Raw genomic sequence first — 27898 nt, forward strand, 5'->3', positions numbered from 1 at the left:
AGTAAATTAAAGGGAAAATGGGAACTGAGTTTTATTTCTAAGGAACTGAAATTCAATTGTCATAAGACTTTCCTGCTGTTACACTGCTATGCATTTTCATACAACTTTCAATATTTTAGGATGAGGTGACCATTTTTATCTAGGAGCTCAGACTCCCTCCTTCCTCTGACCCTTTTCTACTCATTCTAAAATTCTGATCCCAATCAATCTCTGCTTTCCCTAAGCGCAACTATACCCACTGATCAGGACTAATTAACAAGCTTTACCAAATCTCCTAATGTCTAGAATAGCTGTCAATTTTACTAAGAACACAGTTGAATAAAAATGAGGCAAAAATGTTCCCTCATACCATACCTCTTACACAGACTGAACCAGTGTCTTACAAGTGAATACTGTATAGTCAAAGAACATAACACATGAAAACTCTATGACACCAAGGGTATATATACTGAATATTAACAACCTCCCTATGTATCTCTTACCCATGTGTATAAAAATAGGTGAAAGCATCCAGAGTGGGAGTGCCTCAAAACATGGTATCAAGCCAAAAAAAGTTTCTAGTGTATGGTGCTAGATAAAGTGATATAGAAATATTATGAATGCAGCCTCTTACGCCTCCTATTGCCAATAGCACCCAGACCTTCATTTTGACGCCTGGGAAAGGGTCGCTTACCTTCAATGTGACGGCGCACTGTCCAGACAGCATTGGGGTTACCGGGTAGTTCAGAGACAGCCATTTCTGACACCTGACAGGAGAAGAGATAAATCACAGATCCAGTGAGCATGGAACTCAGCTCCCTGCTTACAACTACACTAGATAATAAAGTACCAAAGGCAGTGCTCACAGTGTATGCTGGATTTAAAAAATGAAGCCATCTAGTCAAAAAAGAACATAAAAATGAAAGAGGGCCTGACTAGGTGGTGGTGCAGCGGATTGGGCGTCGGACTGGGACACGGAGGACCCAGGTTCGAAACCCCAAAGTCACCAGCTTGAGCCCCAGGTCGCTAGCTTGTGCAAGGGGTCACTTGGTCTACTGTAGCCCCCCAGTCAAGGCACCATATGAGGAAGCAATCAATGAACAAGTAAGGAGCTGCAACAAAGAATTTATGCTTCTCATCTCTCTCTCTTCCTGTCTGTCCCTATCTTTCCCTCTCTTTCTCTGTTACAAAAAAAAGAAAAAAAGAGGGTGGAAGTATTGGCAATACCCATGCCAGACTTTAGCAAGAATTGATGAAATGCCTGGGAGGGTAGTTGTTGCATCCAAAACTAAATGCTTCCTTTGGGTGTGGCATGCCTGTATCCTACTCCAAGAGAGCATGTAGAAATGAATCACGCCATCTGAGTCAGCATTCCATTTCTTTCCCTAGATCCCAAAAGCCAAATCTCATCCCTCTTCATGGACCAATTTAAATGTTACATCCTTTAGGAAAAAATCTTCCCTTATCCTCTTGGCTGACAGTCATCTCTCCCTCCTATAAGCTCTCACAGAAATCACAATCACACCTCTTAGGACACTTTTCTAAAAAATGATGAGGAAATGTCCTTCCCACTACATTTTTATGCTCCTTAAGGTCAGAGTCAAGAATCTTGTCAATGTCCTACAGGTTCTCAAACATTAGAGTAGACAAATTTTTTTCTGTAAATCTACAACTATTATAAAATAAAAATGTTAATACTTTTAAATGACCAAGAGACCATAAATTAGCTTACTATACTGTACTGTGTAACTACATTTTGAAAATAGAACTAAAATATATTCATCAAAGATGTTACTATTTCCTTAGTTTACTAATATAATAGCAGGAATACCTGATCATATGGCAGAATCCTGGAAATCTTCATCATCAATAAAGTATAACTATAGACATGCTACATCAGTGGTAGTCAACCTGGTCCCTACCACCCACTAATGGGCGTTCCAGCTTTCATGGTGGGCAGTAGCGGAGTAACCAAAGTATAAATAAAAAGATAGATTTAACTATAGTAAGTTGTTTTATAAAGATTGATTCTGCCAAACTCAGCAAAAATCCGACATAAAGTACTTGGTAAGTAATTATTATTATATGCTTTAACTTGCTGTAACTCTGCTTTATAAATTTTTTTTTAATTAAAGATTTTTTTTTATTTTATTTATTCGTTATAGAGAGGGAAGAGAGAGAGAGAGAGAGAGAGAGAGAGAGAGAGGAGAGCAGGAAGCATCAACTCCCGTATATGCCTTGACCAGGCAAGCCCAGGGTTTTGAACCGGCAACCTCAGCGTTTCCAGGTTGACGCTTTATCCACTGCGCCACCACAGGTCAGGCTGCTTTATAAATTTTATAAAGTAAAGTTACTTCCCTACTTTATAAATCACCATTACTGTGGAACCGGTGGGCAGTTAGAAAATGTTATTACTAACAAAGATACAAAAGTGGGCGGTAGGTATAAAAAGGTTGACTACCCCTGCGCTACATTCTACACCAAATGTAGTACCTGGCATGACCCTGTTTAATGGAGATCACAATTTAGCCAGACAAAATATGATTATATATAAAAGATTTAAAAAAAAATTCAATTAGTTTACATTCAATATTATTTTTATTAGTTTCAGGTGTACATTATAACAAAGACTGCAGAACTGGAAAAAGTGGCAGTAGCAAGGAACCCCAAAACAATTTTTAATATTTTTAAGTTTTTAGGTGCGAGGGGAGATAGTGAGACTAGACTCCCAAATGCGCCCCAGCCAAGATACACCTGGCAACCTGTCTGGGGCTCATGCTCTAATTAACTGAGCTATCCTCAGCACCCTGGGCTGACACTCAAACCAATCAAGCCACTGGCTGTGAGAGAGGAAGAAAGGGGTAGAGGGAGGAGGAGAAAAGCAGATGGTCACTCTCATGTGTGCCCTGACCTGGAATCAAACCAAAGACATCCATACACTGGGCCAAAGCTCTCTATCCACTGACCAGGGCCTCAAAAACAATTCTTGAGTTCTTTATTTCTTACACTGTACTCAAAATTTTCTGTAAATGCATATATGCACTTTTGGAGGAGTGCTAGCTTTCATCAGAAGCTCAAAGGAATCCAGTAAATCATAACTAATCAAGAACTATTATTGGTCTAGCCTCATCAGTGGTGGCACAATGGGCAGAGCATCAACCTGGGACCCTGAGGTCTGAGGTTCAAAACCCTAAGGTCGTCCCCTTGAGTGCAAGCTCACCAGCTTGAGCACAGGATCACTGGCTAGAGCAAGGGATCATTGACATGACCCCATGGTCGCTGGCTGGAGCCCTTCTGTCTACCGACAAAGCACATGAGAAGCAATCAATGAAAAATTAAAGTGCCACAACTACAAGTTGATGCTTCTCATCCCCCTCCCTTCCTGTTGCTAATTAAAAACAAAAATAACATCGACAACTATTAGTCTAAATTTGGTTTGGATCACTGAAAATTTGGTAGTTGATGAGTATTTTGACAGTCTAAAATTTGAATTTCCTGAAGAGCAATATTATAGCTAACATTTACTGTTATGCCAGATCTTGAGCTAAGTGCTTTATGTGCAATATCTTAAGAAATTCACACATCAATCCTTTAAGGCAGGTGCCATTAAGCCCATTTTTCCAAGAGGAAACAAAAGCTTAGTAATAGCTATTAATTGCTTGAGTCAGAATTCAAAACCAAGGTCGTCTTGGCTGTACCCCAATAAAAATCTATAAAAACAGGTAATAAGGTTTATAGTTTGTCAAACCCAAGCTCTGAAAGCAAACTGCATAAAGATTTTCATCTACTTCCGCCTGGAGTTCAAGTAAATGCCCACAGGGGGCGCTCGACACAGACAGGGCAAGACCATTTCCTGGGCAAGACCCATAAGGCCTGCCTCTCTGGAGACCCTGAGAGCCCCACAGTGCTAGCTCTTCCCTATGTGGTTACATTATGGTCCCCTTTATGTGGCTCGTGAACACAACTTTCTCTAGTCTCCTTTTCTAAAAACCCTTTATTATGCCATAATCTTGCTCTAGTTAGTGAATGTTCTTAATGTTGCTGTTTCAAGATTGGAATTTTTTTAAATTTATGAAACACACAAATATTCTTAAAAAATCAAAACACACACACACATCCACATAGACACACACGCTTTGCTATGTGGCTTCTGATGTTTAAATTCTGAAAATAAAAATTAAAACTTCAAAAAAATAAATAAGATATCTTTAACTACTATAAAAAAAATAAATTCCAAGGCATCTGCTAAAGGGTCAACTCTAAAATCAAAAGGAGGCCCTGGCTGGTTGGCTCGGTGGTAGAGCGTCGGCCTGGCGTGCGGGGGTCCCAGGTTCGATTCCCGGCCAGGGCACACAGGAGAGGTGCCCATCTGCTTCTCCACTCCTTCCCCTCTCCTTCCTCTCTGTCTCTCTCTTCCCCTCCCGCAGCCAAGGCTCCACTGGAACAAAGATGGCCCCGGTGCTGGGGATGACTCCTTGGCCTCTGCCCCAGGCGCTGGAGTGGCTCTGGTCGCGACAGAGCGACGCCCCCGAGGGGCAGAGCATCGCCCCTGGTGGGCATGCCGGGTGGATCCCAGTCAGGCGCATAGGGGAGTCTGTCTGGCTGTCTCTCCCCATTTCCAGCTTCAGAAAAATACAAAAGAAAAAAAAATCAAAAGGATAAGAACTTGAGAGGGTAATTTTGAATTTTGAATGTTGATGTCACCTAAAAAGTCCAACAGGCCCTGGCCGGTTGGCTCAGCGGTAGAGCGTCGGCCTGGCGTGCGGGGGACCCAGGGTTCGATTCCCGGCCAGGGCACATAGGGGAAGCACCCATTTGCTTCTCCACCCCTACCCCCTCCTTCCTCTCTGTCTCTCTCTTCCCCTCCCGCAGCCGAAGCTCTATTGGAGCAAGGATGGCCCGGGCACTGGGGATGGCTCCTTGGCCTCTGCCCCAGGCGCTAGAGTGGCTCTGGTCGCGACAGAGCGACACCCCGGAGGGGCAGAGCGTTGCCCCTGGTGGGCGTGCCGGGTGGATCCCAGTCAGGCGCATGCGGGAGTCGGTCTGACTGTCTCTCCCCGTTTCCAGCTTCAGAAAAATACAAAAATAAAAATAAAAAAATAAAAATAAATAAAAAGTCCAACAAATGAAGGGTTCATTAAATATACTCTGATCCATCCCTGGTGGAAAAGTATAAAAAATTAAGTATGATGGAACTTAAGAGCACATAGCAATAAGAAATAAATATAATAAGATATAAAAATATATACCCAGTATTAAAAGTTAAAAATGTTAATTAAGTATCTGAAAACTTTGAAGACCAAGACAGAAGGAAATGGAGCAAAATGTTCCATGCAGATTTCCTAATTTCCATGTTAAGCGTTGTCAGCCTGGAACTAGCAGACATGTTTTCCACCTTTTACCCCCATTTGCCAGTTTTAAAAAATGTTGTGCTAACTCGTTAAGAAATAGGAAGTTTAAACTCTATATAAACTTTATAGTAAAGCCACAGGCTGCTTTATCAATGCTTCCTTCCAAACTCTAAAGATGATCTAGAAATTCCAATTTTACCTCAAGTCCATGCCTCAAGACTCTCAGAGATGACCGGGGTCCTCTACCACAGGCCACATACAGCTGTGGAGTGTCTTCATTCGCCAGATCAGCTATCTGCAGGGGAAAAAAAGTTTACTTGTGCCACGTTTTCACTGATCCCTGATTATTCTCAGGGAGCAAACCACTTTTTAGTTTATAAAGCTTGTATGTTGGCTACTGGCCTGGAGGGCATGAAGAAAAAGCCTGAATGTTCCAAAAAACAAACCAGTTGGAAGGCTGGTTTTACCAAGTAACAAAAAGCTGTACTAGTTAAGTTAGTGAAGCTTTTTTTTTTTTTAGTTAGTGATTAAAAATGTTATATAACCTCCAACTGAAATTTAGCATTTCCTTCCAAATATAAACTATAATCTTATCAATATCTGTGACTTGACCAGTAAAACTGCATTTATTCCTATAATTTTAAAATTCACAAATACTTCAATTACTTCCCACATCACTACTATAAAACTATTTATTGGCCCTGACAGTGGTGCAGTGAGTATAGATAGCGTTGACCCAGAACATCAAGGATGCTAATTCGAAACCAAAGGTCACCAGCTTGAGGCACCAGTCAAGGCACATAAAAGCAATCAATGCACAAGTAAATGGAGCAACAAGTTGATGCTTCTCTCTCTCTCAAAAAAAAAAAATGGTATTAATTAGGTCTGTGACTGCACATGATCACAGATGTCCCTATGATATAGCTGACCTAAACAATTTAATGGGCTATGCACCTGGCTGTTTGCTTCCAAACCCCGAAGATGACCTAGACCAAATGGAGGAGGTATGTTCTCGTACTGGCATCCCAAACATCTAGTTGCTGGTTTCGGTACTATTTATTTGTTGATCAATATATTAAAACTGACCAGTCATTTGTATTATAGTTTTGTCAAACTGGACAGTTAAATGAAAACTTTTGACTGCCTAGAAGGCACTGCACCCTATTTTAAGATGAGGGAGCATGTTAGCTGAGCTTATATGACCTTAAAACAGTGATCTCTTAAAAATTTAGCTCATCTATTTTATTTATTTTTTATTTGCTTTTTTAAAAAGCAAAAGAGAGACAGAGGGACAGAAAGGGAGATAAGAAGCATTAGTTCATAGTTGCAGCACCTTATTTGTTCATTGACTGCTTTCTCACGTGTGCTTTAACCAGGAGGCTCCAGCCAAGCCAGTGACCCCTTACTCAAGCCAGCCCCCTCAGGATTTTGAATCTGGGTCCTCAGCACCGCAGGCCGATGCTCTATCCTCTGCGCCACCACCTGGTCAGGCTAGCTCACCTATTTTAAATATACTATCTTATTTAAAGCCTTAATAAAAAAGCACATACATTCACTTTTTTCATAACTTAGTATTTTGCTAAGATAGAAAATTTAGAGAGGGGATCCAGATACCTCAACTGGCTAAGAAATCCACAGCACAAAAAAAATGCATATAGCCCTGCTGCTAATACCTCAATTCCCTCTTAATTTTATTCTTAAACTACCAACTATCTACACAATTATTTCCTCAAATTCCAATGAAAGAGGAAGAGAAGCCAAATTAGAAAATACTTATTTTCTATTGTCCTGAAGACTGATCCTTTCTCAAAAATAAAAACAGGCCCTGGCCGGTTGGCTCAGTGGTAGAGCATCGGCTGGGCACGTGAATGTCCCAGGGTCATTTCCAGTCAATGCACACAGGAGAAGCTAGCATCTGCTTCTCTACCCCTCCCCCTCTCATTTTTCTCTCTCTTCCTCTCCTGAAGCCATGGCTCAATTGGAGCAAGTTGACCCTGGGTGCTGAGGATGGCTCCTCGGTCTCTGCCTCAGGCACTAAGAAAAGCTTGGTTGCTGAGCAAAAGAGTATCTGCCCAGATGGGCAGAGCATCACCCTCTAGGGGGCTTGCCAGGTGGATCCTGGTTGGGGAACGTGCAGGAGTCTGTCTCTGCCTCCCCTCTTCCCACTGAATAAAAATAAATAAATAAATAAATAAATAACAGTAGTAGTTAATTTCAGAATGATCAATTTCACCAGGAAAAGTACCTGAATGCCAACTTGTTCCCCCAGCACTCACTAAACAAACCTCTGTCCCACTAGAAGTGTGATCAAGTAGACAAGGTAGGAGATCCCTTATGGTCACTCACACCCCAGTAATCTAGGACACAGAGGCATGGTAAAATTCCTGCTCAACTGAGCACCAGTAGTAGGGGATGCAACCCCCAGCCACCCGTTTCCTTCTTGAGGATATGATTAAAAATTCCTGCTACTGCCCGATTCCAGTATCTAGAGTATTTTGAGGAAATGAATGTTAAAAATATGACAAATACAGGTATTCATAGACTGTTAAGTGATAAAAGGCCAATTTCTGAATACTATAAAGTATATGTGCCCATTCACATAAAAAAGAAAAATATGCCTGATAAAGAATCAACCTGGAATGCTGAGGTTGCCAGTTCGAAACCCTGGGCTTGTCTAGTCAAGGCACATACAAGTAATCAATGAACAACTAAAGTGAAGCAACTATGAGTTACTATTTCTTGCTTCACCCCTCATACTCCCATAAAAATCAATAAATAAAGTCTAGAAAAAAAACGTATTATACATGTTTGTTTGTCAGATGTGTATGCTTATATGTACAGAGACAACGCCTGGAAGCAGTCACAAGTTGTCAACAGGAGCAAGCTCAGTGGAGTGGGCGGTTGAAAAGATTAGGAATAAGACTTTTAACCTTTTGTATGATTTCAATTTTTACCCTAAATATGAATTTTATAATTAACAGCAAAAAAATAACCCCAAGAATTTATGTAATGTTTTTTAGTTCCCCAACTTCTACTTTACAACTCTGGTGATTCTAGACATGCTGACAAACCTGACGCTTAGACTAGACCTTAATTTAACTGGATTTAAAACTTTAAATTCGTTCAACTCAAAAACAATTGGCTGGCACTGCTCATTTTGGAGGTAACTGGAAAGGACCCACACCTGGCAAAACAAAATGGGAGAGAGGCTGTCCAACTCATCGACCAGCACTAGGTTTTTGAGTGGTCTTGGCTGAAAGAAGAATGTGTCTCCTTCTTCTAGAGGCATGGCAGATGAAAACTCGGGTTCTTCGTCATCATCTCCAAGATGTGCAATTTGATATAAGTAACTGTGGAGAAGCAAGCACGACATTAGTTAAAACATTTCTGTCTGAAGGTAATGATTGGCATCGATATTAATGCTCATAAAAGCACTTTATAAGTATCTAATACAAATTACAGCATGCATTTTTTAAAATAACATGCATTTTTTAGCCAGCATCTATAGTTTAAAATCTCTGCTTATCTGAGTAAAGTTTTCCCTTTCTTTTTTAAGAGTATAAAGCATGAAAAAAGCCTGACCAGGCGGTGGCGCAGTGGATAGAGTGTCGAGCTGGGATGTAGAGGACCCAGGTTCAAGAACCCAAGATTGCCAGCTTGAGCCCAAGGTCGCTGGCTCGAGCAAGGGGTCACTCGGTCTGCTGTAGCCCCCCAGTCAAGGCACATATGAGAAATTAATCAATGAACAACTAAGGAGCCGCAATGAAGAATTAATGTTTCTCATCTAATCTCTCTCCCTTCCCGTCTGACTCTCCCTATCTATCCCTCTCTGACTCTCTCTCTCTGCCAAAAAAAAAAAAAAAAAAACATGTAAAAAATAAGACTAACTGAATTCAAACTGGTATAATGAAAAAACCCTTAGCATCGTAGTGGTTAAAAGCACTGGGCTTCCACTGAAGTGCTTGGGTTTGAAGCCCGTCTCTTCCTCTTATTAGTAGCCACATTACTTTTAGGCTTATTCAGCTCTCTGTACCTCACTTGCCTCATTTATAAAATGAAATAATAGTACCTTCTTACAGAATTCTGAGTACTTATAAACAGTGCATGGCACCTAATAAGTAACATGTTAGTCAAATACGATAAAATACAAATAGAAGAAATCCAAAGAAAATTTATAACCATTTCCGATTTTAATAAAAAACCAGGCATATCTGTCAAAAAACAAAAATTGATGGTGACTTTACAGAAAAAAGTATGCAGACATTATTATTCTCCAAACAAAACATAAACATGTCCAAAGACAATAAACAATAAAATCTGTCCTCTGGCTAATAATGCTTATTAATGAAACGATTCAAAATCAAACCATAAAAAAGAAAGCAATTTGAGAATATTCTATAACAATGTCATCATAACTTGAACAATGAACTTTAGGGAAGCAGCTCAATTAAAATAAAACATCAAACAACTGATCATGTTTATTCTTTAAGTATTGTATCAGACCCTCAATACAGAGCACTTTGAACAATATCCAATACAGCTTTTTAGAAGCAGAATGACTAAATCAGTGTCTGAAATACAGAAGATATTCAATAAACCTCAGCATTTAACACTTTTGGTAAACATATCAAATTCTATACTAAACTATGAAAAAGCAAAAAGTTATTATCCTTGAAAATTTTACAAAAAGCAGTAAGAAGAGAGGACACACATAAAAAATATGGGGGCCCTGGCCAGTTGGCTCAGTGGTAGAGCGTTGGCTTGGCATGCAGGAGTCCCGGGTTAGATTCCCGGCAGGGCACACAGGAGAAGCGCCCATCTGCCTCTCCACCCCTCCCCCTCTCCTTCCTCTCTCTCTCTCTTCCCCTCTGGCAGCCAAGGCTCCACTGGAGCAAAGTTGGCCCGGGCACTGAGGATGGCTCTATGGCCTCTGCCTCAGGCACTAGAATGGCTCTGATTGCAGCAGAGTGATGCTCCAGATGGGCAGAGCATCGCTCCCTGGTGGGCATGCCGGGTGGATCCCGGTTGGGTGCATGCAGGAGTCTGTCTGACTGCCTCCCCGTTTCCAACTTCAGAAAAATACAAAAAAAAAAAAAAATTTAATATGAACTCCTTATTTAGGCCCGGTGCCTATACGTAGATAATAAAGAGCACCTGTCAAAGATACTTTCAGTGTGGCCCTGGCTGGTTGGCTCAGCAGTAGAGTCAACCCGGCACGTGGAAGTCCCAGGTTCAATTCCCAGCCAGGGCACATAGGAGAAGCGTCCATCTGCTTCTCCACCCTTCCCCCTCTCCTTTCTCTCTGTCTCTCTCTTCCCCTACTGCAGCCAAGGCTCCATTGGAGCCAAGTTGGCCAGGGCGCTGAGGATGGCTCCATGGCCTCCACCTCAGAAGCTAGAATAGCTCTGGTGATAACAGCAATGCCCCAGATGGGCAGAGCATTGCTCCCTGGTGGGCATGCTAGGTGGATCCCAGTCAGGTGCGTGTGGGAGTCTGTCTGCTGCCCCCCCACTTCTCACTTCAGAAAAATACAAAAAAGATACTTTCAGTGTCTAGTAACAAAATAATAGAGGCTATCTTCAACACAGAAAAGGTTGCTTTGGCTAAAATCTCAGTAAAACAATTTGAGACTACTGTGTAGAGTTGTGTTTTAGAGCAGTGGTCCCCAACCCCTGGGCTGCGGACCGGTACCGGTCCGTGGGCCATTTGGTACCGGTCTGCAGAGAAAGAATAAATAACTTACATTATTTCCATTTTATTTATATTTAAGTCTGAATGATGTTTTATTTTTTTAAAATGACCAAATTCCGTTACATCCGTCTAAGACTCACTCTTTTTCTTTTTCTTTTTTTTTTTTCATTTTTCCGAAGCTGGACACGGGGAGGCAGTCAGACAGACTCCCGCATGCACCCGACCAGGATCCACCCGGCATGCCCACCAGGGGGTGATGCTCTGCCCATCTGGGGTGTTGCTCTGTTGCATCCAGAGTCATTCTAGCGCCTGAGGCAGAGGCCACAGAGCCATCCCCAGCACCCGGGCCATCTCTGCTCCAATGGAGCCTCGGCTGCGGGAGGGGAAGGAGAGGGGGAGGGGTGGAGAGGCAGATGGGCGCTTCTCTTGTGTGCCCTGGCTGGGAATTGAACCTGGGACTCCTGCATGCCAGGCCAACGCTCTACTGCTGAGCCAACCAGCCAGGGCCAAGACTCACTCTTTTTTTTTTTTTTTTTTACAGAGACAGAGAGAGAGTCAGAGACAGGAACGGAGAGATGAGAAGCATCAATCATTAGTCCCTTGTTGTGATTGTGACACCTTAGTTGTTTATTGACTGCCCTCTCGTATGTGCTTTGACTGCGGGCCTTCAGCAGACCGAGTAAACCCCCCCCCCCCCCCCCCCCCCCCCGCTTCAGCCAGCGACCTTGGGTCCAAGCTGGTGAGCTCTGCTCAAACCAGATGAGCCCGCGCTCAAGCTGGCAACCTCAGGGTCTCGAACCTGGGTCCTCCGCATCCCAGTCCAACGCTCTATCCACTGCGCCACCGCCTGGTCAGGCCCGAGACTCACTCTTGATGCTTGTCTCGGTCACGATACATTTATCCATCCCACCCTAAAGGCCGGTCCATGAAAATATTTTCTGACATTAAACTAGTCTGTGGCCCAAAAAATGGTTGGGGACCTTCTGTGTCCTTCAAATACCATTCCAATTGAAATGGGGAAATGTGACTAAAATAGCTGTTTTCTTGCAGGCAGCTGGTTGGATGGATGTTCATGGGACAGATGATCAGACAATTTTGAATTTTAATAAATTTTTATATATATATATATAAAAAAAAGGTTGGGGACCATTGCTTTAGAGCAAAGACTTTGGAACCAAGTTGTCAGAGTTTGAATTAGATTTAGTTGTGTGATCACATTTCTTTTTTTTTTTATTTATTTATTCATTTTTAGAGAGGAGAGAGAGAGGGAGAGAGAGAGAGACAGAGAGAGAGAGAGAAGGGGGGAGGAGCTGGAAGCATCAACTCCCATATGTGCCTTGACCAGGCAAGCCCAGGGTTTCAAACCGGCGACCTCAGCATTTCCAGGTCGACACTTTATCCACTGCGCCACCACAGGTCAGGCCATCACATTTCTTAAGTTCTTTGTAACCCAGTTCCCTAAACTGTAAATGGGATGGGTAATGGCACTGCATCATTGGGAACAACAAGCATTATAATTCTAGAATGCTTACAACAAATGCTAAATTAGTGTCTGATTGATAAGTAGGTTGTTGTACAGATTAAATGAGCTAACACCACAGCACGTTTTATAATCAATCACCACTCTTAGTCTCTCAAATTTCAGCAGAAGCAGCAGCAATGAATAATTTCTCATAAGATCAAAAGCATCTCGACTGACCAGTGGCAGAGCAGTAGCAGATAGTATGTCGACCTGGAATGTTGAGGTCACCAGTTCGAAACCCTGGGCTTGCTTGGTCAAGGCACATATGAGAAGCCAACTACTATGATTTGATGCATCCCGTTCCCTGCCTCCTCTAAAATCAATTAAAAAACCCCATCTCACTCTGACAGCATCCCACCTGCACACTATATTTTCTTTTTCTCTCTGCCCTAAGAACTTCTACCTCATGGGAGGCTGCCCCAGTCATAGGATGTGCAGGAGTCCATGCCCCAGGGGTAACTTTCAGCTCACAATAGAGAAAAGCTGATGTTGATAACCTTCAGAGAGGCAACTCTGAGAAGCACTCTGCTTGCTTCATGCTCAATAGGTCCTTCTGGAAGTGAGCTCCCATTGCCCACAGCACGAACCTCAATAATACACCCTTATATATTTGCTTTCCTTTTCCTCTTTAGATTTGTACAAGCTAAGTGTTTGTGGAACATCTGTTTAACACTAAGTAGTTCAATGAATATTTATTCAATAAAGTTTCCAGCAAAAACTTCAGGAGATCACTTCTAAAGCGATGCAGCCACCCACAGGTATAGATCAAAGCCACTGAAGTAGAGAAAAATAATTAACAGAAAGAATGTAAAAGGAAAGGAGGGCAAAACTTTTGTTTTGAAGAAACTAAAACATTCTATGAAAACCTCTCTGGCCCTGAAGCCACATCTCCCTCCTGTACTTATTATAGTAATCAGGGTGAACTAAGATAATAAAAGGATTACTCACTGGTTTCCAAATTCTGATGCTACAAAAAGGAAGCCTGTTTTAAGCACACACATGGCAGCAGCAACAGGTACAGTATCAAAATACTTGAGCCGGATCTCAGTAACCTAGAGTGAAAAGAGAAAAAGACTATTGCGTAGGCAAGTGAAGGTAAGCTGGGCCACGAAGGGAGCCCAGTATCATGAGATAGTGTAAGCACAGTAGCAAATTCAATACTGTAGTCTTTGCCCCCCTCTAACTATGGTCTGCTTACCATATCTTCATCTGTCTCTAAAGTGATCTTGAAGATATCTCCCTGCTCAGTTTGGGCCAAAAAGAAGAACATTGATTTGGTCTTATGGGTGGCAGAGCAGACAAAAATCATTCCTCTTTCAGGGTCATCCAGGTCATTCTAGCAAAATCAAATATATAACCAACATCTTAGAAATGAGTACTTATACTGGAATTCACCTTACCAACAAAGATTATACAAGCTACCCATGGCCTAGAGGCACCTGGAGCCTCTATACAAGCCTTGACCCATAGCAGCCTGCTAGCCATGACAATAAAACACAATACCTAAAAATTCTTCTCTGCTATACATATATAACAAAGGTTGAATACCAAAAATAGCTATAATTCCACTCTACATCCTAAATCAGGTCTGTAAGGCAAAAATTATCTCCAGAGAAAAATGTTAGAAAAGACAAAGTTTTAAAAAGTCATAATTTTATACTGTAGATTAAACTTATGCTTCCACAACACTAAACCATCAACTTCCTTGATTCCTAAGAAGCATTCCCTTTGCTTTGATTTTTGGATTTTTTTGTGTTGCCAACATTTTGTATTTTTCTCATTGAATAAACTCTTCAAAGGCAAAAATGTTTTGTCTTTGTAGCCCCAAAGCCAAGTACAGTGCTCGCCAGTTATATGTTCAATAAATGTCTGATCAACCAAACTGAATTATATTTTCTAGCCCTTACCAAGAAGATTTTTACTTGCCAAATTTCTTTTCAAGTTTTCTAAAATTGATGGGCTTTCATTCAGAAACCATGTATTAGAGAGAATAACTCCTGAAAGGTTTAACTCCAGGCTATAAATTAATATTAAAAAGATAACTAACCTGAAGCTGAAAGGAGATTGAGGAAGCAAAGCTGAAACAAGATTTACTATGTGGGCCCTGGCCGGTTGGCTCAGTGGTAGAGCGTCGACCTAGCGTGCAGGAGTCCCGGGTTCGATTCCCAGCCAGGGCACACAGGAGAAGCGCCCATCTGCTTCTCCACCCCTCTCCCTCTCCTTCCTCTCTGTCTCTCTCTTCCCCTCCCGCAGCCGAAGCTCCATTGGAGCAAAGGTGGCCCGGCGCTGGGGATGGCTCTATGGCCTCTGCCTCAGGCGCTAGAATGGTTCTGGTTGCAACAGAGCAATGCCCCAGATGGGCAGAGCATTGCTGCCTGGTGGGCATGCCGGGTGGATCCCGGTTGGGCGCATGTGGGAGTCTGTCTGACTGCCTCCCCGTTTCCAACTTCAGAAAAATACAAAAAGATTTACTATGTTGATAACTACTAATGCTGGGAACACAGAAGGTTATATTCTACTTTGTATATAACTAATAATTTCCATAGTAAACTGTTACTGGGGAAAAAGACCTTTACCCAGTCTGAAAGTTCACCACCAGATTCCAAACAGGGCATGAAAAGAAAAAAAAGTACCTTTACAGCGAAGAGGGCAGAAACACACCAACCTAACAGAATGATTTAGTATCACCAATGAGACAAACCAACATTATACGCCCCTAACATGATTTAGTGGGAAATATATCTCCACCTACATAATAAACCTATTAAAAATATTAACCTGGATACAACCATGAGGGGAGGATTATGGGACAGACTATATGAAAACTAGCCCAGCCTTTTAAAAAATGTCACTATCATAGAAGACCAAAACAAAATTGAGAGGAAAATAAAAGAGACTAAAATTATTGCATTACACAAAATGGTAAATTTGAGGGGCATGAGATTGGTAGTGTGGTTATGCATGAAAATATCCTTAGCCTTAGGAGCCACATCTTAGACTCTCATCTGCAACTTACTTTCAAATGGTTTCGTCTCAAAGTTTAGATGCACATGCACATACATACACATAAGGGAAATGCAGTAAAACATAGTGAAAGGCACACTGAAACCCATCATCCTCACCTTAAATTTTTCTGTATGTTGGAATGGGGTGAAAAAGACAAGCAGAATGAAAGACAATTTATCTCCAACAAATATGCCTGGCTCTTTCAAACTAGAGACATTTAGGAATTTCAAATTGATCATGCCTATAGTTTCCTCTGAAATGAAAATTGTTAGTTTTTAATTCCCTTTTCTTATAAAATTTGTTTTGCTTTTACTAACATATCTCACCAGCTTTATTAAAAATGACATTTACAAAGAAACTAAAATTTGATAACAGATCAACTAAGAGAGTACACTGTAATTACAAAGTTGTTTATTTCAAACATAAATATTTTCCTCTTTCAGCAAACAAAAAGACCTTACTCGTCTCCTGGGAATTGGACAGCGGATATCCGGTTGGTCACCAAAGTTCTTGTAAGTGATATAGTTTTCAGAGCAGATCAGCACTCCACTTGGACCATCTGACCCTCCTGGAACTGTCAGAGAAAATAAAAGTTAGCAATAATTTGACATAACCATGAATTACAACTTAGCTTTGAATTCCTTCTCTCCTTCAGCACAACTTAAAGGTACGGTATGTCTGAAACTGAAAATCATTTCTAGTGTTGCTTTTCCCTGAAAGTTACACTAGACAAAAATGGAGCCCAGTTCAGGTGATTCAGCCTGTCCAGATATCTGATAATACTGTACATCTAAATTTTTTGCTCCAAGCCCAGAACTTATTTCTCTGTTTCAGACCTACAATCTAACCACATGAACATGCCACCAGCACCTTCACAACCCAATGTGTTCACAAACTCAAGTTCCTTCCCAAACCTCTTCTACTTCCTGGGGTCTGTACCTTATGAAATGCCACCAAAAGACCAAACCAGAAACCTTATTGTTATCCTTCAATTCTCTCCCCTCACACACCCCTACTGACTTTATCTACTTAGCAGCTCTCATGCTACCAACCTCTTGTTTAGTGACAACAGCTTCCTGACCAATCTCCTGGCTTACAGTCTTAATATCCTTTATTCCTTTAGCCAAAATGTAAGTAAGTACAGGTATACCTCATTTTATTGCACTTTGCAAATACTGAATTTTCATCATCAAGGTAAAGACTTAACCTCCATCAGCAAAAAGAGTACAACTTGCTGAAAGCTCAGATGGTGGTTAGTTTTTTGTAGCAATAGTTTTTTTTGAGCAATAAGGCATTTTAAATTAAACTATGTTCTCTGTGGAGACATGCCATTGCACACTAAACAAACTACAGTATATGTAAACTAAACTTTTATATGCACTGAAAATAAGTTCATGTAACTCACCTTTATTGCACTTGCTTTATTGTGGTGGTCTGGGACTGAACCTGCACTATCTCCAAGTGATTCCTATAATCTTCAGGTTATTATTTCCCTACTTAGAATCCTCCAGTTGCTACCACTTTACCACAACCTCTACCCCAGTCCTTTAGTATAATGATCCAATCACAATAAGCTTTCAGTTCTTTGAATGCACCATGTTCTTTCTTGCATTTGGGCCTTTTGTATGCTATTCCCCTCGTCCAAAATGGAAAATCCTCCTCCACCTTCACTTTACCTAGCTAATTCCTAACAAATCCTCAGGTCTCAGCTTCTCCAAATTCTTCTCTAACAAATTCCCTTTCTGGGTTAGAGATTCCCACTCTGCATTGTCAGGGCATTTAGCACACTCAACAAATTTCTTGTTATTTATACACATTGACCACTAGTCTTAATCTTGCACAAAGGGAAACACTGCATCTAATTTGCCCCAGGCCACAGTAGACTGTCTTTGCACATACTGACTGCAGACACTCAAACATTTGCTGGAAAAAATGAAGCTATCCTCATAAATGAAAGGTGTGGTAATATGTTATAGCAAGTAATGAGATGTTATCTATTTTCCAAAGTTCTTCTCCATAATCTTCCCATTAAATCTTCTAATAAGATTTAATGCTCAAAGACAAAGGCTTATTCTCCTCCAAAATCCCCTATCAACAGTTACATTTCATTTTAAATGTCAGTCCAAGTGCAAATGGCTCAGAACAGAAAGAATTCAATTACTGTCTTCCCTGGCCTACCAAAATTTAGATGACCACAAATACAGGTGTCTTCCTTTAATTAAACTGATACTGATTTTCTAATGGTGAACATTTTTGAGCTCCTACAAAAATCTTACTTAGCTATGATGCGTTTAAAGCAGTGTTGAATTTGATTTGCTAAACTTTTAGATTCCTGTACCTATAATCACAAGCACAACTAGCCTGTAAACTTTTGTTCCTATCCTTCCCCAGTTTTGGCACTGAAGTTATATTAGGCTCATAAAGTCATACATTAGTTTTAAGTCATTTTCTGGTCTCTGGAGAGATTTAAGATCTCTGAAAATTCCGGACAAGTCTTTTGGGAAAGAAATTTTTGACTACTGGTCCAACTTCTTCGGTGAGTACTAGTCTATTCAGGTTCTTAACTTCTTGGATCAATTTTTGTAAGCTTTCAAAAGCATTTCTAATTCATCTAAGTTTTTAAGTTTATGGACACAAGTTTTTATATTTCTGGGTTTGTCCATTCATTTGTTTTTTCAAAAACCTAAGATTTTTTACTTTTCTTGACAAGAATGAAAGACTAGTCAAAATATCATAGCAACCAATAGTAATCAATACTTCAAACAGCCTGCTCTCTTCCATCCTTTCTCCCCTGACCCCATTAGAAGATAAGAGTTATAATCACCATGTGAACTTTTAAGTTCCCCAGAACAGACAAGTTACTCAGGCTTACTTAAAATAAAATAGCTTCCAGACCCTGTTAAGTAAACCCTCCCAAGTTTGGGCATAAAATGGACCAGGCAAAATGGTACAGAGCAGCTCTCAGAGAAAAGTACCTGTAATAAGAAAGTTGCCATGCTCCTCCAAAGGTTCACTGTATTTTCGGACCACATGATTTAAACCAAGGTCTAACTCATAGAAAGTAAGTGTCTGCTGGGTATTAGCTGCTGCTTCCCCCGTCGGGTCATTGTCTGCTTCCTGTAGAGGAGTACAGGGACGCGAAGACTAATCAACACCATAAAATCACTTTTATTCGAGCTGGAAAGGACATCAGGGTTCTTCCATTTTACAAACAAGGAAGCTTAGGCCCACAGATGCCAAATGGTTCGCCAAAGTTCACACTACCAGGTAATGGTAAAGTTGGCACAAGAACCCAGGCCTCCTAATTCTGGTACCAGGTTCTCTCATCTAGAAGATGCTGCCTTCCACTCAAGGAAAAGAAATGGTATGCTCCACCTTTTGCTATTTCCTTGCAGAAAAACAAATTCCAAATATAGTTTTACCTCCTTTTTCAGGTAGCCTTTCTCAACAACTACCACGTTTTCACAGAGAGACTGATCGGGTAAGAGCAAAGTGCTATTATATACTCAGGTAAGCTCTGAAGCATTTCAAAGAATTTCAGTAAGAGCTGGAATCACACACACACACACACACACACACGATCCCCATTACCTCATAATCCATTTCCAGACAAGCAAACATTGGATTTTCAAATCCCACATCTACTCCGACCACATGATACACTAAAGTGTTTGCTTTGTGGGCCTCCAAGGGAGATGAAATGGTAAGCCGAGCTGCAGCATCTCTGTTCAAGATATATACCAACTTCTGTTTCTCAATGGCACCTGTAGTTGGAGACAGAACACACAAGATTTCCAGGTAATGAAAAGAGAAGCTTAAAGAGCAGCTAGATTCTCATCACAATTATTTATAAAAATTCTTAAAAACCAGCCCAAACTCTACAAGTATACTAACTCGGGACTTGCTTACTATTACTAAAATAGACAACAGTATTATTTTATCCACCTTCTTCCTATAGGAATAGTATTCCAATAACTCTTCAAAATAGTCTAGTGTGCCCTAGACTTAATGGCAATGGCAAACTAAACAGTAATTCCTGAGATTGCCATCTTGATTCTTTCAATTAGATCTAGTGATTTTGTGACTTGTCAGAGGGCTGCCCTCTAGAGGCCTGATCAGAAACACAGATTTTTCTTCAAGACATTTGTCAGAGAAGAGACATGAATGTGAATCATCACTTCAGGCTAATGAAAGCAACCATACTAACATAAAAAGCATCTCATTGTAGTCTTTCTGCTACAGATAAAGTAAGAAGTAGAAAAACACCCATTTCCAACTAATAGTAAGATAGGTGTGTTAAGTCTCTCTCCATTGTTTTAAAAGGAAAAGCAACCTTTATAACCATGAAGTTAATCCACGTATAATCCAAACTTTACCCGGTTATGATTAGCACACTGCCAAGATAATAGCACTGTTAACCCAAACTGAGCATCTAAAATAGTCAAAGATACACTCAATAGAGCAAGTCACTCACTAATCATAACAGCTCGCCCTTTGGGATCCACAGCTAAGAACTGTCCAGGAACAATGCGGCGGCATCCACTCTTGCCAAAGGTTTCTTGGTGAATTTTCTCAAACATATTCTTGGATGGCTGGTACTCCAGGATAACAATCCGACCTGAATCACTGCCAACCACAATGTAGTCTTTGGTGCCACCTGTCAGCCTAAAGGCCATAAGAGACCGAATAACACCAAATACCTCCACAGTTAGTAGGGTGTGTACTTTGCCAGTGTTGGGATCTGGGCGAAGCAGCTCCAAGATCTTCCCACGAGAAACAACAATTTCCTGTTGCTTGGTTCCTAAATTGCCAATATAAAGACCATGAAAATTAGAACTAATCCAAAAAGTACCCTGGATGAATCATAATACCACTAAAGATAGATAACTAAATGGGTTGGGGGTTCAGTATTTCAAGTTAATTTATTCTATTTGAAAAGATACTGAACTGAAACTAACAAAAATGGTAACAAATAAAAGTATTTTTTAGATGGTTAAACAGTACCTAACTAATGGTGGCAGTGGGTAAAGCGTGTACCTGGAATGCTAAGGTAACAGGTTTGACACCCTGAGATCGCCAGCTTCAGTGTGGGATCACAGATATATAACCCCATGGTCGTTTGAGCAAGGGGTTACTGGCTCAGCTGGGGACCCTCTCTGCTCCTGCCACTCCCCAGTAAAGGCTCGAATAAGAAGCAATCAATGAACAACTAGAGTGACACACCTAAGAGTTGACGGTTCTCATCTCTCCAAACAAAAAAAAAGGTAAATAAAGTGGTTACACAGGTTACTTTCTTAGGAATTTCATTTTTACTTATTCCATTTAGTTGTTTACTCATTGCTTCTCCTACGTGCCCTGACCAGGAATCAAACCCGTGTCCTCGGTGCACTGGGATGACACTTCATCCAGAGTCACCTGGCCAGGGTCTCTTTATTTTTCTAACATTTGCCATCAATCTGCAAAATTGAGCACTATCCGTAAATAGTATTAATGTATACTTAGCATCTAAGATTAAAAACCTCCAAAGGCTCTTTCTAATCCATCTTTAAAGCCATTGCTCTAAGAAATCATATTAACATTTTCTGCAGTTTAATGTAGTATCTCAAAGAACTTTAAAACATGTCATCTAAAATATACTGTTTACTTCTAAACTCACACCTAACAAGGTTCACTTGTGGCCCTGGCAGGTTGGCTCAGCGGTCGAGCGTCGGCCCAGTGCGTGGGATTCCTGGGTTCGATTCCCAGTCAGGGCACAGCAGAAGCAACCACTTGCTTTTCCACCCCTCCCCTTCCCTTTTCTCTTTTTCACTCTTACTTTCTCCCCCATTCCCCAGCCATGGCTCCACTGGAGATTTGGCCCCAGGCGCTGAGGATGGCTCCATGGCCTCACCTCAGGCACCAAAATAGCTAGGTTGCTGAGCAAAGGAGAAGCAGCCCCAGATGGGCAGAACATCGCCCTCCCTGTAGGGGGCTTGACGAGTGGATACTGGTTGGGGTGCGTGCAGGAGCCTATCTCTGCTTTCACACCTCACTTAAAAAAAAAAAAAGGTTGGCTTGCTTTCATAACTGCAATCAATACCTCCAAATGCATAACAGTCAACTTGTTTCCATCTACATAATTCTACCTGGATGAGTCGTCATCAATTTTAAACTAAATAACTAAGTTCCCCACTGCCCACACTCCCTCTAATCTCAACTAATCAGCTATCAATATTACTATCATTTTCACTGCCATCTAGGATGAAACTCATATACAGGGGGTCCTCGGGTTATGACAGTCTCGACATATGACATTTCGAGTTTATGATGCTCACTCCCATAAAAACTTAAAGAAATTGAGAAGTTTTGGCTTACACCATTTGCACTGTACTTTTTTTATGCTTTGTCATTTTTTCTGTTACTACAGTATATTTATGTCCTTTTCCTTTTTCTGTGGCTTTGTTGTGTTTTATGTTCTAGATTATGATTTTACAACTGTGTTAGAATAGGTAAGTGACTTAGACTAGGGTGTGTTTTGACTTACATCAAAATGTGGGTTACATCTCTGTCATAGAAACGGATCTGTCGTAAACTGAGGACTCCCCACCCCGGACTTCATTTTCTATCTCATTGTCAGGTCTTCATTATGTTAATGGATTCCTACCCTATCTTATAACCCACTCTTACCCACCCCAATCCATTCTCATTTGCTCAATGCTATCACTTAATCAGGCTGCCTTACTTGCCAAAAGTCATGTGGGTATTTGATAAGATCAAGTACTCCAAAGCGCTGTGGAAACTGCAAGGCATTATAAAAATTAGTGTTTTCTAATGATTAAAAAACTTCCTATAATTTTCAAAACTCTGAATTTGAAAAGTATAAAGTATAAAAGTAGTAATATTAAGAATGTTAGGCCCTGGCTGGTTTGCTCAGTGGATAGTGTCGGACCAGTGCAGATGTCCCAGGTTCAGTCCCCAGTCAGGGCACACAGGAGAAGAGACCATCTGCGCCTCTCACTCTTCCCCTTCTCTTTTTCTTCCTTTCCCATACCCAGAGGCTCCATCGGTTTGAGCGTCAGCCCTGAGTGCTAAGAATAGCTCGGTTGGTCTATTGGTCTCAAGTGCTGAGGTTAGCTCAGTTCGTCCAAGCATTGGCTCCACTCAGGGGTTGCCGGGTGGATCCTGGTTGGGCACATGCAGGAATCTCACTATTTCCCCTCTTCTCACTTAAAAAAAGACCAAAAAAAAGTTATATTCAGAAAGAATGTAAATGGACAACTTACCAGAGAAGTTGCCGTGAATGGCAAAGCTGATACCAGTGGCTCGCTGCAAGGTCAAATTGTACAGGAACATGGTGGCTACAAGGCTGAGCTGCCCACCACTGCACAATCCAGGCGTTGATTATACGAAGTCAAAGCAAGCTAAGAGCACATAAAGGAAAAATAACAGCTGGGAAATTGTTTTAACAGACATTTCTGTATAGGAACTTCTAGTTAAAGGTAGCAGAAACAATAAAGGCCTATAGAGGAACAACGTATTCATAGAGTACTTTCCATATGCCAGGTATATACTTTACTTCTAATCTCACAAGAAACCTGTAACTAAGTAATAACAACAACACTCATTTAATGGATGAGAAAAATTAAGAAATTAAGTCATTATATCTGAGGTCACATTAACAGGTGGTAAAAATGCTGGGAACCATTAATGCATCATACACTGTATTTACTTTTTTGGTCACAGTAAGTAGGTCTACTTTTACTTGTATTTGAATAGGTTACATGTTCAGAAGTACTGCAAAAAGCCCTCCACTCATTCCCTTTCCACCCAGTTCTCCTGCCCAAGGGAATCAATTTCACTAAGTGATAGTCTGTCCTTGCAGACATTTTCTATCTGAATGAGCAAAAAACATACCTTAATACTCTATTTTATCTCCTTTTTTTAAACTAAAGATTGTGTACATTAACATTATACTGCAACTTATTTTTACTATTTTATCCTGGAGATAGCAATAAAAGGACTTCTCATTTTATTTTACTGCTTGTTACAAAGTATTCCACTGAATGGGTACATTCAACTTCATTTAGCCAATCCCTGCTGATAAAGATTTAGGTTGTACCCAATGTCTTGCTACTATGTACACTGCTGCAAAAATCTCTCAGATATACATCATTTCTATATGCATGCCTATGTCTCTATGAAATTTGATAGCGCCAAATTACCTTTCAAAGAAACACCAATTTACATCCCCAACAACGTGTGAGTCCGTTTCACCACAACCAGACCTCTGCTCTAGTTATAAAATTTCAAACACAATTTCAAAGTTGCAAGTATCAGCAACAAAAATGATAATGAAACCCCTTATCTGTGTTAACACGTGACCCATATTATAGAATATATACATGTTAAAGGTAAACAATTGTTTTTTTCCCCCTAAAAGCAGAGAAAACCACAGGCCATTTTTGAACACCGGAAAAGCACCCTCCAAACCCCTTTTCGTTCTTTATAGCCGAAAACTTGGCCTACACTTCAAGTTCCTTTGTAACTGATGCCACCCATTCCTGTCTTTGGAATTCATTTTTTCCAAACCTAGTTGGATCCACATTCCCCAGCTATTCTTTTATCTTGGGGAATAGACGAAGGTGCATTTCGGAAGATCAGCCTAAAACTACAAGAACTATATGCACAAGAAACCATCAACGGCCAAAATCTGGTAAATATTGTGACTTCCCCTACCTCTCTCTCTCTCTTGTGACTACTAAAAAAACAACCTGCTTTTGCTCACTCCATCTCGCCTCATGTGCCCAATGAACATCATCGCATTTAAATACCGCAAAGCCTTCCAGATAGATAATATTGCCTATTTTGCAAATGACAAAACTGAGGATCAGAGAAGGAAAGAAGCTGACCAAATACCAAAACGCAGATTTAAAACAGGGTCTTAGTTCCAAAAGCTGTTTTTGTTATTCACGCTTTTAATACGTTATGGTCACCCTCCCACCCTTTTTCACACCTGCCCCAAGTCCAAAGGGGTCCCAGGGCCTAAAAGCTATTCAATCCCTAAAAATTTGTTTTTAGGAAGGAGCCAGGTCTCCTTTCGACCTAGTAGACAAAAAAAAGGGAATAGTTCCTGGTGGCCGCTTTCACGCACCACGCGTTCCCTACGTCCTGCTCCTTGTTCCTTGCCTCTCAGGCCTAGGCTGAATCAGACACCCCCTAACAAAACCCCAGTGCACACTCCTATCTGGCTTCTCTCTGCCTCTGTGAGCCGGGGGAATCTCGGGAGGCCGCTTCTTTACCCTGCAGCCAGGAGGATGATGTAGATATCCAACGGATGTCGAGTTCCTTCAAGGCCTAAGCTAACGCCAATGCCAACATGCCGGAGTCCGCCATTAGCGCTTAAGATAGGGACCTTCGGTTGGCGCGGGGCGGAAAAAGGCACCAATCGGTGCCTAAAGAATATATATACATCATTTTTTTTTAATGCATCGGTTTTGCAGCCACCCAGCAGCAAAAATTAATTATACATACCTTATGACCGTCAGTTTTTCCAGAAGAATAGAAAGTGGAAAAACTTTTTAAAGTACAGTACGTAGAGATTTAAATAATGAGTTCATCGGGCACTTCCTTGGGCAGCCCCAAAGACCTGCGCGCCAACGAGGAGGGGACCTCGCGAGGCCGGAAACACGGAATGATGATCAAGATGGCGGACCACAATACCGCGCAGGAGGTGTTAGGGGTATCTTCGCTGCCTAAGGGAGTGGGAGGAGGCCGCTCCTCCGAAATCTCCACGGAGTTTATTCGCTCCCTGACAGAACTGCAGGAGCTGGAAGATGTGTACGAACGGCTCTGCGGCGAGGAGGTGGGAGGGCTGAATCTTTTTCCTGGAGCATCCGGGGGCAGTGGGCGTAGGAGCTGTCAGTCGGGAAATCCGGGCTGTAGGAAGCTCTCCTGTTCCCGAGGGAAACAAACAAAAAAAAGCACCTACTGGAGAAGCTGGAGTGTGTAGTTGATTGTGGTTCTTAGGACCGGCAATCTCCCTCCATTCAATCTGATGCCCCCAAGCTTGTTTTCCCTGTTATGTGGAAGATCCGTCCCACCCCCCTTGATTTCCGTGGCTCTTAAAAGACTGGGTATTTCCTTTTCTACGCGGGAGTCCAGTTAGGTTAAGAGTATGTGCCAGCTTGCCTGGTTCTCACTATAAAAATAAAGGCTCTCTTGCATGGGTTTAGCAGTTTGAAAACTGAAATGCTTTCCACCCCATTATCTCATTTAAGCCTGCAGTCATTGCAAATAAGGGTCAAGCGTTTTTAAAACTATCTCTAGTAGAGGATGATTTGGGGGTGTAATTTTAGCGTTTCGGTTAAATGCAGAACTTTGTAGAAACGAGATTGTAAGACTCAGGCACAACTGACAAGTCATTTATCTCTTGTACCCCTGACATTGTGTCAGAGGAAGAGCGTGAACTCTATTCTCTTTAGGGTTCCTTTCAGCTTACAACGTTTAATCTCCTTTCAGCTGCCTTTACAACGTGGTGCTGTCAGTACATTTTTGAATGTCAGTTGCGTTCCTTGCCAGTCAAAAGAAAGAGATATAAACCCTGATCTAAAAGTTTAGTAGCAATTCCCTAAAACCAAACGTTTAATAAGGTTGAACACACAAGGCAATTGAAGCCTTGGGGAGGGGGAACCGTTGACATCTAATATTTTCAACTTTTGCACCAGTTTTAGCAGTTTGATACTGTCCAGCAAGATACAATTTATGAAATTTAGACTTTGTTTTTAGTGAGAGAAACAGGGACAGACAGGAAGGGAGAGATGACAAGCATCAATTCTTCATTGCAACACCTTAGTTGTTCATTGGTTGCTTTCTCATATGTTCCTGGACCAGGGGCTCCATTGAGCCAGTGACCCCTTGCTCAAACCAGCAACCTTGAGCTTCAAGCCAGCAACCATGGAGTCAGGTCTATGATCCCCTGCTTAAGCTGGCAACCCTGTGCTCAACCTGGTAAGCTCTTGCTTAAGCTGGTTGACACTGCACTGAAGTTGGTGAGCCTGCCCTCAAGCCAGGGACCTCAAGGTTTTGAACCTGGGTCCTCTTCATTTTAGGCCAATGCTCTATCCACTATGCCAGTGCCTGGTCAGGCAACATTCAGAGCTCTTGAATTAGCATTCCTAAATTTGCATTCATTGAGTCACTTGATACTTTAGGAGGAAAGTAAGTCAGTCTTACAGACAAAACAATATTAGTTTTGTATTTGATGACTGTCAAAATGAAATTTCTGTCTGGATCCTATTGAACTGTTATTGAACCATAAGCCACATACTTTGATAAGTACTTTATGTTTGTTATCTTGTTTGGCTCACACAATTGTCTATAGGGTATGTATTACTCTATTACATAGATGAAGAAACTCAAGCATAAGAAGGTTACACTAATTAAGATAATGCAGTAAGTGGCTTGGCTGAGAGAATTATACACTAAGAGACATTTTGTCACTTCTACTTTGGAAGTTTCATTTGTTTAGCCATTATATTTTAAAGGCATTCTGTGTTAGGCACTATGCTAATGATATTTAATAGAGGTTTTTCTTTGTGGTGTTAATCTGTTAGATGAACTAAGATACACATAAGAATCATTATACAGTATGATAATTGCAAGAATTGTTGCATGCTCAAGTCCTTGAGGAGTTTACTGGAAGGAAAGGAGACATTTGAAATGACATTCACCCTTTAGCTAAGTGATTGGATTAGATAACTCAGGGTTCCTTCTGACCATTCTGATGACAGGATATTTCTGTGTTTTTCAGAAAGTGGTGGAAAAGGAGCTGGATGCTCTTTTGGAACAGCAAAACACCATTGAAAGTAAAATGGTCACTCTCCATCGAATGGGGTGAGTCTGTTCATGTCACAAGAGCCATTCTAAATTCTAACAGGGTCCACTAGATACGTTATTTTCCTAAATTTTTATTATATAATGCCAATTAGGTATGAAATATAGAGGAGCATTACCTCAAGGTAAACTGAATGCCTAAGACTACAGTTAAGTGGTTTTCAAAGTGTCTTTAACCAGCAATACCAACATTGCTTGGAAATTTGTTGGAAATGCAAATTTTAGGGCCCCGCCCCAAACCTACCTAATCAGAAACTCTTGGATGGGGGCTCAGGAGTCAGTACTTTAACAAGCATACCGAGAGGCTCTAGTGCACAGCTTAAGTTTGAGAACCACTGTTTACAAATTTTGTGTATTTGCTAGTCATTAAAATTGCTATTTGATCTCATCATCCTCTTAGATTGTTGGTTAGTGCATTATTTATTCTCTAATTCTTTGGCAATACCTGTTTAGGGATGTTTTTAGTAGTTATAGAAGT

General features: G+C 41.1%; 2 protein-coding genes and 2 non-coding genes across 4 annotated transcripts in view; 1 reads left to right on the plus strand and 3 right to left on the minus strand.

Moving 5' to 3' along the window:
- The window catches only part of SF3B3 (splicing factor 3b subunit 3), a 48669-nt gene extending 23723 nt beyond the window's left edge, over positions 1-24946 (minus strand). The window contains exons 1-11 of the mRNA XM_066349756.1: positions 24828-24946; positions 22812-22949; positions 20024-20350; positions 19141-19313; positions 18525-18666; positions 16011-16123; positions 13742-13879; positions 13492-13595; positions 8515-8680; positions 5530-5625; positions 674-746 (exon numbers count right to left, since the gene is read on the minus strand). Coding sequence (XP_066205853.1) covers positions 674-746; positions 5530-5625; positions 8515-8680; positions 13492-13595; positions 13742-13879; positions 16011-16123; positions 18525-18666; positions 19141-19313; positions 20024-20350; positions 22812-22881 — 1402 coding nt within the window. The 5' untranslated portion in view covers positions 22882-22949; positions 24828-24946. The remainder of the gene's footprint in view (positions 1-673; positions 747-5529; positions 5626-8514; positions 8681-13491; positions 13596-13741; positions 13880-16010; positions 16124-18524; positions 18667-19140; positions 19314-20023; positions 20351-22811; positions 22950-24827) is intronic.
- LOC136381680 (small nucleolar RNA SNORD111) lies at positions 14117-14205 on the minus strand. Its single transcript, XR_010747156.1, has one exon. It is a non-coding gene; the product is annotated as a small nucleolar RNA SNORD111 (small nucleolar RNA).
- Positions 19657-19736, minus strand: LOC136381679 (small nucleolar RNA SNORD111). Its single transcript, XR_010747155.1, has one exon. It is a non-coding gene; the product is annotated as a small nucleolar RNA SNORD111 (small nucleolar RNA).
- A 273-nt stretch (positions 24947-25219) lies between the features above and the next one.
- COG4 (component of oligomeric golgi complex 4) overlaps positions 25220-27898 on the plus strand; it is a 32870-nt gene continuing 30191 nt past the window's right edge. The window contains exons 1-2 of the mRNA XM_066349758.1: positions 25220-25390; positions 27338-27420. Of these exons, the coding sequence (XP_066205855.1) occupies positions 25220-25390; positions 27338-27420 (254 nt within the window). The remainder of the gene's footprint in view (positions 25391-27337; positions 27421-27898) is intronic.

Source organism: Saccopteryx leptura, chromosome 9, assembly GCF_036850995.1.
Source record: "Saccopteryx leptura isolate mSacLep1 chromosome 9, mSacLep1_pri_phased_curated, whole genome shotgun sequence".
Taxonomy (NCBI): Eukaryota; Metazoa; Chordata; class Mammalia; order Chiroptera; family Emballonuridae; genus Saccopteryx; species Saccopteryx leptura.